General features: G+C 38.0%; 1 protein-coding gene across 2 annotated transcripts in view; it reads right to left on the bottom strand.

Annotated features, from left to right (window-relative positions):
• Nucleotides 1-227: 227 nt before the first annotated feature.
• LOC140738424 (ABC transporter B family member 1-like) overlaps nt 228-13,601 on the bottom strand; it is a 146,485-nt gene continuing 133,111 nt past the window's right edge. For both annotated transcript variants that reach the window (XM_073065695.1, XM_073065696.1), the window contains exon 20: nt 228-4,926. In XM_073065695.1, coding sequence (XP_072921796.1) covers nt 4,696-4,926 — 231 coding nt within the window. In that variant the 3' untranslated portion in view covers nt 228-4,695. The remainder of the gene's footprint in view (nt 4,927-13,601) is intronic.

Raw genomic sequence — 13,601 nt, 5'->3', positions numbered from 1 at the left:
TTTGCTTTCCCAATCCACTTTTCTTTCCAGGGGTTCCCAACCTGGAGTCCATGGACCCCTTGCTTAATGGTATTGGTCCGTGGCATAAAAAAGGTTGGGTGCCCCTTCTTTATACCAACATTGATGAAAAACACTGGGCCATCTTTATGACATCTGCTATCTACTCATAAACATTTTAGGATATATAAAATGCTTTTCACAGAGGTATAGTCATGGAAATTGAGCTTTATTGGCAACATTTCATCATTTTCAGTTTATATGCAGTTTTGATGAATTTAAACATTATAGATGTTATGTTTACATACCATAGATACCAATTTCATGCTTAAACAGGGTGTGAAATTTCATTACTAAAAGTTAAAGAGAGATTACAAGTGAATATATGACAGTATTCAAACATTGGGACTGCAGAGTTGAGGAAATTATTTTTTCTTGTATTCCACAATTGAAACCACAAGAGTGTTAAAAGTTCACAGTGGGGATAAATATGGCAAGCCCAATTTGCTTAAAGCAAGATCTCACAATAGGGATGAATTAAATTACCATTTCTTTAAATGTTGTTGGTCATTGACTGAGAGCTGGACAAAACATGCACAATCTATTCTTTGAAATAGCACCAGGGATTTTTGATGTCCACCTGTGAAGGTAGGGCTTTAGCACAAGATGGACCGTGAAACAGAGGATCCCTTGTCGCATAGTACAGCACTCAAATGTAAACCTGGATTAAGCACTCTGACTTCAAAGGATAATTAATATACATTCTTCTCGTCTCCAACCACTATGCTATTACTGAAACTGGCTTAAAATACTACTTATGCTACAATCACTTTTTAAACTAAATATAGGGAATTTTTATCAACAATATTAATAATTATAAAATGACCAAAGTAGAAATACTAGTGAGCAGATCAAAGTGAAAGAGATCATCATAACAACTAGCAATTTATCTAAAACTTTCCACATTAAGTGCTCTGTTGAGCTGCAGTAAAAGGAAGTCAACTATTTCAGAGACAGTTTCAAGGAAACTATGGCTTTCCAAAAGGCTGATTAATCTGATAAAATCTGAAAGCTCCTCTTCATACTTTGCCATGAAGACACATGGAAGACTTCAGACTAAGTTAGTAGCAAGGGTTTCAAAATTATTTATGACAGTCCCAGCACATCTGGCTGCTCTGAGAGAATACAGGGAACTTTCATTTCTATTTCCCCCAATTCTCCAAGTGTTCCATTGCTGCTTAATGATTTAAAAGGTGTCTTTGTAGTTGACACCTCTGGTAACAGGAAATAGCTGGCACTATTTGACAGATATAGGCAGTGTTTGCAAGAATATACAATGCTTCTGCATAGATTATTTATTTAGAGATTCAGTGTGGAACAGGTCCTTCTGCAACACCCAGCAATCCACCTATTCAACACTAGCCTAATCACAGGACAATTTACAATGACCTTACTAACCAGTAGGTCTTTGGACTGTGGGAGGAAACTAGAGCACCCAGAAGAAACCCATGCGTTCATGGGAGAATATGCAAACACCTTACAGGCAGCGATGGAATTGAACTTCGACACCCCGAGCTGTATTAGCATCACACTAATTGCCACGCTACCGTAGCACCCCTATATACTAAGATATGGTAAACCGCTTTATTCCTTCACAATTATCTACTGAGTTATTGCACATATTCATTATAGTTGGCACATTTTAACATATTCTGTGATATTTATTTTGTAACAGAATAGTTAAGATTATTCAATACACTTACATGAATAATAGTACTGTCACAGTATATTAAATCTGAAAAATAAACTTTGATATATATGGATCTTAGTAGTAAGAAATATGGCCCATAGAACATTACATAAATTAAATATTACATGTTTCTGAATATAAATACTTCAAAGAACAGTTGACAGGGATGGCACAAAGTTGCACAGTTGACGTGGCTTTAATTAGTACAGAAGAACCCATACAATCACGGCCAAGTTTTAAAATAATTTCCACAGCTTTATAATTATTCAACCAGCTATGTTGCAGAAGTTACACAAAGTGGATTTCTTCCATGTAGTTAAAATGTTTTCAGCAGTCCAAAAATTATGCCTCATGTTATATACCCTCAAATAATTAATAATGTTTCACAAAGCAAGGGCATATCAATTTCTAGTCTGCACAACACAACATAGAAAAATGTTCACAGATGTAATTTTCAGAACATAGATATTAACAAATACTGGGTTTAGTTTGCCAGTGTGAAAGATTATTCTTGCCTACAAAATAAGTTCAGTAGTGTATCACTCCTCAAGCAAAAGAAAGATTTATTGTGACCTGCACAAGACTGGATTTGTTTGCCAGCAAAAATGAATGTTTTTTCTTAGTGGGTAAGAAAATTCTATAAATTTACTTACTTTGTTCTGTTGGCTCAGATAAATATATAGTGGGAATTTACTTAGTTGGGGACTAGAATTTTATATCAATGAACAAAATTTCAAACCTCCTGAACACTAAATGTGTCTCACACCTACTGTCTAAAAAGGGAGAATGGGGAGAAAAACAATGAAGAAACTGCAAAAGGTTAAGCAACTTCTCTCCAGATGTATCCTGCTAGTTTAATACTCTATAGATTGCAATAGTTAAGACAGGATAAATTTGGTGGTCTTGTAATTTGTTACTAAACAGTAACATCTGTAATTCCCAGCACAAATGATGTTTCTTCTTCATATCTCCCTTCATTTTACAAAAGATGGTCAGTTTTATGAGAGTAGTTAAGATGGAGCTTTTAAGAGCTGCAAAGTGACAGAGACTACGAAGTATTTCTGAGCTTGATGTACTGTGATAATATCAATGATAAAAGGACCAGAACGAAGGCAAGACAATTCTAAAAGAAGCTTTGTGAGGAGCAGTTACGTAGTTTGCATCTTATGTGTCAAGAATAAATGCAAGTTAACAATAAATACATGCCTCTGGTATATTTACACAATTATAGACAGCTTTCTTCAAAATAGATACAATTTCATTACCACAGTTTCTTAAAAATCCTATTACAAGTTCAAATGATTTCCCTTAAATATACATAAAATTGTTAATGTATGATGTTCAACAATATTTAGAGATAAACTATATTCAAATTCTTTTGCATTAAATTAAAAAACACAATAAATTCAAGGAACTCTGCAGCCACTTTATAAATAATTAGATGTTGAACAAATATTGTTTTTCATTACTAACGATCAATGGTTACTTGTTTATCAATTTGAAATATTAAACTGTAAAACTTGCACCTGACCAACTCAGTTAATGGCAAGAATAATTTTCTGTTAGTTTATATTACAAAGTGCACATCAAATAATCTTACACAACAGTCAGCACATAACCTTAAAATTCTCTTGATTTAAATATAAAGAAAGACAAAATAAGTTAGTTGTCATGATGAGAAATTTAATTTGATTGTATAATTCTTATTGAGGAAAGTAAGTTATCAACCCAGCATATAATCAGTGAGTGGAAAATTCAATAAAAAGGAGTGCAATGTGGCCATGGAGCCAAAATTACCAAGGAATGATGAAAATAAATATGAATGCTCATTAAATTGTTAATTACAAATTATTTCTATTGTTTCTTTCTACTACAGGCTTAAAAGGGACTAATAAAATAAAAATAGCTGTTGCTGCTTATGTTTTTATATAATTTTCTAAATAATAATCAACCCAGTTCTTTACAAATAATCAAAAGTAGAAAGTTAACAGAAAAGCACAACTAAACTTTACCGAAAATCAGCCAAGTGGCTTTTGTGATGACCAGTTTGATTATAGATTACGTCGTGTTTTTATGGTAACTTGGGTGCTCTGCATTGATTGCTACAATTCATCACAAATTTGAAACAATTTGGAGAAAATTGGTGATGGACGGGGACTGGGGAAGCAGTTCTGTCCTCACAATTCAGTGGGCTCTACAAGAAATGTGAATAATTACTTATGATACCCTTGTCTACAGTTAGGTTGATAACATTAGACATAATATTTTCTGTATTGTTAGTTTAGTATGAGAGAATTGGTGCCCTAGTTGGGGATCAGAGGAGGAGGTTGGAGAAATAGTTGAAGAGGGCATAAAAATAAAGTAGGTTTCAAGTGTAATATTCATAGTCTTGAAATATACAAAATGTTAGTCTCCTTTTACAAGATGCAATTATTAGCCATTTATTATAAGTGCTTACAAATTCTGTGGAACCCATACAGCAGCAGCAAACTGCTATGTGCTGTATTCTGAATATATATACCATGAATCATAAAACTAATGGTAACAAATGCTGTGATCCTGGTTTAGGTTATTTTCTCATTGCTAACACTTCAAACTTTCGCTGATACATAACGCACAAAAGAACAAGACTGAGCGTCTTACATTAGACAAGTTGATGTGAATTTGAATTCCACAAGTTTCCTGTTCTATACTTTTCTGCTGCAGAGTAGGAGTTGGACTTAAGCCCAGGGACTGAAAGAGCATCAGCTCAATAGGACTGCGATTTGCAATTCACTTTGGTTGGATATCCAACATGGTAAACATCTGTAATAAATAACTGTAAACTTGCACCTTCACTATAAAATGAGTTGCAAATGTTGAAAGGCATTTCACACATCAAAATGGTGATCATATTAAATTAATTTGCTTATGAACAAATAATGTGAAACAAACTTCTCCATTATAGTCTAGCCGCATTGTTGTTCTCCCACGTCAATATCCGAATTGTTCCAACGTTCTCTCTCGGGATTTGCGGCTTCTTCCCCCTGTGCACCATCTTCCTGGAAACCACCACGTCCAAACCGTACAGCACCTGCAGTCAGTTGGTGCAAAACTAATTTCTTGTAGATTCCTCCTTTCTCCAGCAGATTTCTATGAGTGCCACATTCCACTATTCTTCCTTTGTCAATAACAATGACCTGAAATGAAATAAGTCATTGCAAGTTACAATAAGGTGTATTTTACTAGGGTGATGCGTGGGTGGGGGGTGACAAGTCTCTACCAAAGGAAGTGTAAGGCACTCATTCCCTCCGTCATCTTGCAGGTCACTCTTGGGTAAGGTGTAGCACCTGCTTAGTTTTACCCACACCCCATACGGTCAGGGTCATGTGGTCCCATCATGTCCTGGTTATGCAACAATTATCACCAGGCAATCTCTGAACAGTATTGATAATGGCTGGGGTCACCCGTCTAGTAAAGACACTGCCCAGATGAAGGCAATGGCAAACCACTTCTGTAGAAAAATTTGCCAAGAAAAATCATGGATATGACCATGATCACCCACGTCATTTGACGCAGCACATAATGATGATACTTTACTGGTTTTCCTCAGTTACAGTGGTGCAGCAAGTAGAGTCGATGGCTCACAGTTTCAGTACTCTGGGTTTAATCTTGACCTTTGGTGCCGATCATGTTGTCTGAGATCACATACATGGGTTGGTAGGTTATTTGTGAGCTGCCCTACAGTGTAAGCAAATGGTGACATCTAGGAGGAATTGATAGAAATATTAGAAGAAATGGGATTAATGTAAAAGGGTGCATGATGATTTCTGTGGAATCCATGGGCCATGTTGTAAGATTCTATATGAGCAACAATTGAAGGCTCTGAGCCTGTACTCACTGAATTTAGAAAAATGAGGGGGAAATCACATTGAAACATTTCAAATATTGAAAGGCCTAGATATATTGGATGTATCTAGGTGGAGGAGTCTAGGACCAATGGGCTCAGCCTCAAAATAGAGGGACATCCACTTAGAACAGAGATGAGGAGGAATTTCTTTAGCTAGAGGGTGGCAAATTTGTGGAATTCGTTGCAATTGGGACTGTGGAGGCCAGGTCACTAGCTGCATTTAAAGCAGAAGCTGTTAAATTCTCATTTAGTCAGGACATGAAAGGTTATGGGGAAAAGGCAGGAGAATGGGGTTCAGAGGTAAATGTATTAGCCATGATAAAATGGTGGAGCAGACTTGATGGGCCAAATGGCCCCATTCTGCTCCTGTGTCTTATGGACATATAAATTTGGTAAAATATTTGTCAGTTAGATCATAGGTACATCAGGAACATTGAATTAGCAATTATCTATCTAGTCCCTTAAATATCCAGCATTTTGTGTATGTTGCTTGGATTTTCAGGATCTGCAGATTTTCTCTTGTCTGGATCTTAATATGTTGGATAGGTTTCTGTTAAAAAATATCAGATTTAAAATTAATTACCGACCTGCAATTAAAAATTTCAAGTTTTGACCAAATGGAGAAGAATGAATCCTCTTGGTATAGACAAACTGAAATGGACAATTTGGCAACACCTCTCTAAACTCCATCAATATACAACAAAATAATTGTTACTGAGAAGTGTTCTCAGTTTGTTACAGCTATTGTGCCACAAAACTTGTTGTATGCATAGCTTATCAGTAGTGCAGTGCCCTGAGCTTTCATTTCTTGCTTTCTTAACCTATATTTCTTTCTGGACTTTGGAATTAGCAGCAGGATCATTCTCTATCCAGAAACATGAAGCTTATGTCAATTTGATCTTCACTTAAGGTTGAAAACGCTAATTCATGTACTCAATTTAAGCTGCCTCCAAAGAGATAGAAGAAATTTTGTTTCTCACCACAATAACCTCTGTCTTGAAGCACTAAAATATATGAGGAGCTATATGAGAAGTTCAATTGCTTGAAGGAAAGAAACTCAAGAATTTAGAAAACAAAGTCTATTACTGCGTACACAGAGATCAATGAGGAGGAAAACAACATGCAGAATGGAGACCTTGGCACAATGCAAGGATGGTAAACATAAACTCAATTCCCTCTTTTATAGGTACAGGTGTGGAACCCGGTGTGGTCTTCTGCTGCTGTAGCCCATCCATTTCAAGGTTTGGCACGTTGTGCATTCAGAGATGCTCTTCTGCACACCAGTAAGTGGTTGAGTTATTGTCACCTTCCTGTCTGCTTGAACTAGTTTGGTCAATCGTCTCTGGCACCTCTCACTAAAACGGCGTTTTCGCCCACAGAACAGTTGCTCACTGGATGTTTTTTGTTTTTCGCACCTTCACCATATACTCTAGGGACTGTTGTGCAGGAAAATCCCAGGAAATCAGCAGTCTCTGAGATACTCAAACCACACCATCTGGAACCAACAATCATTCCATGGTTGAAGTCACTTGGATCACATTTCTTCTGCATTCTGATGTTTGGTACAACAATTAGACCTCGATCATGTCTGCAAGAAGGTGTACCTAAAGCGGCAACTGCTGTGTACATTGCGTCATGGAAACATGGCTATCTCCCGCCATTTCAGATGCAGCGCTACAGCTTGATGGCTTCACCATTCACCACAAAGACAGGACAGCTCAGTCTTTTAAAGGGAGAAGAGACAGAGTATGCTTTATGATTAACTCATTGTGATGCACAGACATGGCCATTCTCAGTTATGCTCACCTGATCTGGAACACCTAGTGGTCAAGTGTCATCCATTTTATCTGCCAAGGGAGTTTTCCACCATCACTCTGGTTGAGGTGTACATTCCACCTCTGGCCAACTTCAGGCAAGTACTGGAGGAACTGAGCACTGATCAAAAGTCACAAAACAGTGCACCCTAATGGCTTCCCTATCATTACAGAGGATTTCATCCAGGCCTGCTTGAAGAAGTCTTTGATTAACTGCCACCAGTATATCAAAGTTCTAAAGTACAAAGTAAATTTATTATCTAAGTACATATGTGACCATATACAACCCTGAGATTCATTTTCTTGTGGGCACACTCAATAAATCTACAGAATAATAACCATAACAGAATCAATGAAAGACTGCCCAACTCAGGAGTTCAACCAGAGGGCAAAAGGCAACAAATTGAGCAAACATAAAAATAAAGAAATAATAATAAATAATTAAATAGGCAATAAATAGAGAATATGTGACGAAGAGTCCTTGAAAGTGAGTCCATTGGTTGTGGGAACATTTCAATGATGGGGCAAGTGAAGTTAACCCTTTTGGTTGAACAGCCTGATGGCTGACGAGTAGTAACTGTTCCCAAGTCTGGTGGTGTGAGTTCTGAGGCTCCAGTACCTTCCTGATGGCAACAGTGAGAAGAGAGAATGTTCTGAGTGGTGGAGTCCCTTACGACGGATGCTACTTTCCTGCAACAGTGCTTCATGTAGATGCGCTCAGTGGTGGGAAGGGCTTTATCTGTGATTGACTGGAACGTATCAATTACCTTTCGTAAGATTTTCTGTTCAAGGGTATTGGTGTTTCCATTCCAGGCTATGATGCAGCCAGTCAATATACTCTCCACTACGCAGCTATGTAAGTTTGTTAAAATTTTAGATGTCAAGCCAAATCTCCGTAAACTCCTAAGGAAGTAGAGGCACTGCTGTGCATTTTTTTTGAAATTGAGGATTTTTTAATGAAATTGCACTTTTTTTTGAAATTGCACTTACATGTTGGGCCCAGGACAGGTCCTCTGAAATAATAATACTTTAGAATTTAAAATTGCAGATCCTCTCTACCTGTGATCTTCCGATGAGGACTGCCTCATGGACCTCTGGTTTCTTTCTCCTGAAGTCAATAATCAGCTTCTTGGTCTTGCTGATATCGAGTAAGAGATTGTTGTTATGGCACCACTCAGCCAGATTTGCAATCTCCGTTTTAATGCTGATTCATCACCATCTTGGATTTGGCCTACAACACTGGTGTTATCAGCAAGCTTGAATATGGCATTGGAGCTGTGCTTAGACACACAGTCATTAGTGTAAAGTGAGAAGAGCATGGGATTAAGCATACAGTGTTGTGGTGCACCTATGCTAATGGAGATCGTGGACGAGATGTTGTTGCCAATCCAAACTGGCTGGGGTCTGCAAGTGAGGAAATTGAGGATCCAATTGCACAGGGAGGTATTGAGGCCAAGGTCTCCTGAGTTTATTCATTAGTTTTGATACTTTTAATGGCATCGAATACTGAGCTGTAGTCGATAAAGAGCACAAGGAGGTATTGAAACACACCTGCAGAACCGAAGGAGCTAACTCAATTGACCACTGAGACCACGCTTACAATGCCCTCTCACACATGGACCTTGGAAAGTCTCCTTACCTGGCTGTACATCTACTCCAGGCATAAAGGTAGAGATGAAAGGCCAGTGGTGAGGACCACGGCGGCATTGTTAAGGGTGGTGGAAGAGCACTTACAGGACTGTTTTGAATCAGTGGATTGGACAATATACAGGGATTAATTTTCAAATTTGAATAAATATGCCACAGTTGTCACTAACTTCATCAAGACTTGTGTGGATGAATGTATGCATTCAAGAACACACCAGACATACCCAAACCACAGATGTGGATGAACCAGGATTTCTGGAATCTGTTGATGGCTGGATCTATTACATTAAAGACTGGTCATCCTGAACTATGTAAGTAGTCCAGGTACAACCTACAGAAGGTTACATTAAGAATGAAAAAACAATTGTAAATGAAATTAGAGACAGAATTGGATGCAAATCAGCTCTGACAGCTTATGCAGGCCATTAATTCCTACAAAGCAAAAGCCAACATCATGAATAGCTGAGATGCTTAACTCCCAGATGAGCTCAACAACTTTTATGCATGCTATAAAAGGGGGAATAAAACTATACTTGTGCAAATTACTGCAGCATCTAGCGACCCTGTGATCTCTGTCTTGGAGGCTGACATCAGAAAATCTTACAAGAGGATGAACCCTCACAAGGCATTTGGCCCTGATGGTGCACCTGGTAGGGTACTGAAAACCTGTGCCAATCAACTGACAGGAGTATTCCAAGGACATCTTCAATTTCTCACTGCTGCAGTTGGTGGTTCTCACCTGCTTCAAAACAATGACAATCATCTCAACGTCCAAGAACAGCAGGGTAAGCTGCGTCAATGACCATCACCCAGTGGCATTCACATCTATGGTGATGAAGTACTTTGAGAGGTTTGTCATGGCTAGAGTTAATTCCTGTCCAAGTAAAGACCTGGACTCACTGCAATTTGTCCATCACCACAATAGGTCTACAGCAGATGCAAGCTCACTGGCTCTCCACTCACTATGGATCACCTAGACAATGTCAATGCCTATGTCAAGCTGCTGTTTATTGATCACAGCTCAGCATTCAACACAATCCTACCCTCAGTACTAATCAACAAACTCCAAAACCTGAGTGCTTGTCCCTTCCTCTGCAACTGGATTCTCGCCAACCTCATTGTGAGACCAGTCAGTGTAGATCAGAAATAACATCTCTTCCTCACTGACATGCAACACTAATAGATCTTAAGGATACATGGTCAGCCCACTGCTCTACTCTCTCTGTGTGTGAAGGCACAGCTCAAAGGCCACTTATAAATTTATCAATGAGCAACTATTGTTGGCAGGATTTCAGAGTGTGAAGACAAGACGTACAGGAGTAAGTGATCAGCTGGTTTAGTGGTGTCTTAACCTTGCACTCAATATCTTACTGTAATTTGTAGATTTTTTTTCATTTATGTATTGTACTGTATTGCTGCCACAAAACAAATTTCATGATATATGCTAGTGATATTAAACATGATTCAGATTCTGATACTGACCAGGATATGGGGTGCTGGGCCAACACCCTCCAGAACATCCCTATATTAACTGCTGTCAATTTCAGGAAAGCTTTCTGTAACAAATAACTTGTTACAAAATGTTTTAGGGCAGTTGGAAGTTTTTGTTGCTACGACAAAAATAGTCTCAAAATGCTATCTCATTTACTAGAAACTCTGTTGTTAGTTAAGAACAAAGGCCCATTAGTTGCATGAATTTATATAACATACCGTTAGCTTGGCAACTCATGTTAGCCACTAGCACCTGCTTCAATTAAACATATTTTATGAGTTAACAGTAAAAATTTAACCTTTACATCTTCCAGTTTGCCACAGCACAGTTGAACACATACACAATACCAGCCATCTTGTTTACCATTTGTAGCAGCAGTTACACACATCTACAAAAGAGTGTTATCTTTTAACATCAGAGATGTCCTCCTTCTTCAAAAAACAGTTTCCCTTCCTCCACCATTGATGCTGCCTTCAGCTGCATCTCCTCCATGTACCGAACATCCGTGCTCACTCCATCTTTCTGCCGCCTTAACAGGAAGATTTCTCCTTCCGATAAAAATAAATTCTTCCCCCCTCCCCAACTCTTCTTCTATTCCTCACTCTAGCCCCTTACTTCTCACCTGCCTGCCACGCTCCCAGGTCCCCTCCTTCTTCCCTTTCTCCTATGGTCCAGTCTCCTCTCCTATCAGATTCTATCCTCTCCAGTCCTTTTCTTTCCCTATTCACCTGGCTTCACCCATCACCTTCTAACCATTCTCTTTCCCATTCCGCCCACCTTTATAGTCTGTCGTCTTCCCCCTACATTTCCAGTCCTGATGAAGGGTCTCAGCCCAAAATGTCGATTGTTTATTCAATTCCATAGATGCTGCCAGACCCGCTAAGTTCCTCCAACATTTTGTGTGTGTTGCTTTAACTTTCTCCAGCAAGCATTTAGTTTTGCATTATCTGAAGTTCTTTAGTCTTCCATCAATCAGTTTAGAATTTGAAGACAATCAAGAAAGCTTATATATGGACCCACAATTACTTAATACAAAACAGTTAAGGCGTTCATTGGGAACAAAAATTTGGATGAGATACTCAAGAACAATTAGGTTTAGGTTTATAGTTTTAAATTTATCAATGTTGGCTAGAACTACAACAAATCCACTATTATGAGAACCCAATATTTTGAACAAAATCAATGGCCAGAATTTTATTTTGCTCTTAAGGTCGTGGGGTTTTTTGTAATTTCCTTGATTACATTTTACTTCATAAATTAGTAACTAAACAAGTAGTCAGCAGAAAGTTCGATACATTTTATAAAAATAACCTGGTTGGCAACAGTTCAAATTTTTTTTTTTAAAAAGACACTATTCTTGATACACATGGTTTCAATATATGAGTTTGGGAAGTAATAAAGGATAGGTAAATCATACACTATTTGTCAAAAATCTAAACAGTTTAATTATGGCAGGCATACAAAGAAGGAACCGCATTTTTATTACCCATGAGCATACTAAAGCCCTTTAAAGTCAATGAAAAATTTATTAAGTGTTGGAGTTGAAGGTGGCAGCCAATACATATGTTGCTTTTGCTGAGATCTTACAATCAAATGAATGCTTGTAGAAATGATGTTTATGCAATAATTGTTTGCCAGGACATCAAGCAAGCCCTCCCTCCTTTTGATGTCTTCTTCAAACAACAGATGTGATGCTTTCATAATACTCAGAATTCAGAACTTACTAATTTTTTAGAGGAATAATGTGACTAAAAAGAACATCTATTCAGTGATGCTCAAATCTGCTGAGGTATTTATGTTGAAATAATTTTATAATTCTTATTTATTCTGGAATTTGGATAAAGAAAAGTTAAAATTGTTTGCCTGCCTACAAATCCTTACTCACCTTACTGGCAGGACTAACACCTTATTAAGAGGGCAAATTATGTTTATCAGCATGAGTAGCTTGGCATAATTTCTGGGCAGCTTTCTTCAGGGCAAGTTTAATTAGGAATTCAATGGTGCTGTTCTGAAAGTACAGTAAAACAGGAAATAGTACAATAATCATTTCCAGCATCGCCCTCAGTATTTCCAGTATATTTGGCAGTTCTCATTCTTACTTGGGTCACATTAACTAAAAATTTAATGTAACAGCTTTGATTCCCACTGGATTATAAATCAGACAAGCAAAGAACATCACAAGCAACAGACTCAAATTGCTACAGGAACTCAGTCTCCAACCTGATGCATGAACATTGATTTCTCTGACCTGTTAATTTTCTTCTCTTTTCCTCCTCTTCAATTCCCCACTCTGGCTGCCCCTCTTACCTCCTTTCTTCTCACCTGCCTATCACATCCCCGCTGCCTCTTCTTCCATTTCTCAAATGATCGATTCTCCTCTCCTACCAGATTCCTCCTTCCCCAGCCCTTTAGCTTTTCTACTTATCACCTCCCAAGCTTCTCACTTCGTGCCCATTTCCCCCACCAACCTGGCATCACCTATCACTTTCTAGCTTGTACTCTGTCCCCTTGACCCACCATTCTTTCAGGTTTCTTCTCCCTTCATCAGGTCAGGCTGATGAAGGTTCTCAGCCTGAAATGTTGATTCTATATTTACTTCCGTAGATGCTGCCTGACCTGCTGAGTTCCTCCAGCATTGTGGGTCACTCCAGATTTCCAGCATCTGCAGATTCTCTTGTGTTAAAGAGCATCACAACTTACTTCATAATTTCACTTAATTTTTCAAAAAATATGCTCCAATGTCTGTACTAAACATCAAAAACAGAAAACATTCAACTATTTGGAATTTTTGGCTGGAAAAAAAAATGAGCAAATTAATTTTTTTCTCTATGACAGGTACCTTTATCCAAAAATACAGATGTGCTTTTAAACAACAATTTCTGCAAACCGACAACTTTAAACTTAATGTGCTTGCTCAAGAAATGAGAGAATCTTTGAACTGGTAGTAAATGTAAATGTTTGCCTTAAACTACAAATGTGCTGGTCCAGTCCTCAATTGGCCACGAGGTTTGA

Source organism: Hemitrygon akajei, chromosome 14, assembly GCF_048418815.1.
Source record: "Hemitrygon akajei chromosome 14, sHemAka1.3, whole genome shotgun sequence".
NCBI lineage: Eukaryota > Metazoa > Chordata > Chondrichthyes > Myliobatiformes > Dasyatidae > Hemitrygon > Hemitrygon akajei.
The sequence above is the reverse complement of the archived record's forward strand: the minus strand, read 5'-3'. Positions and strand labels throughout refer to the sequence as shown.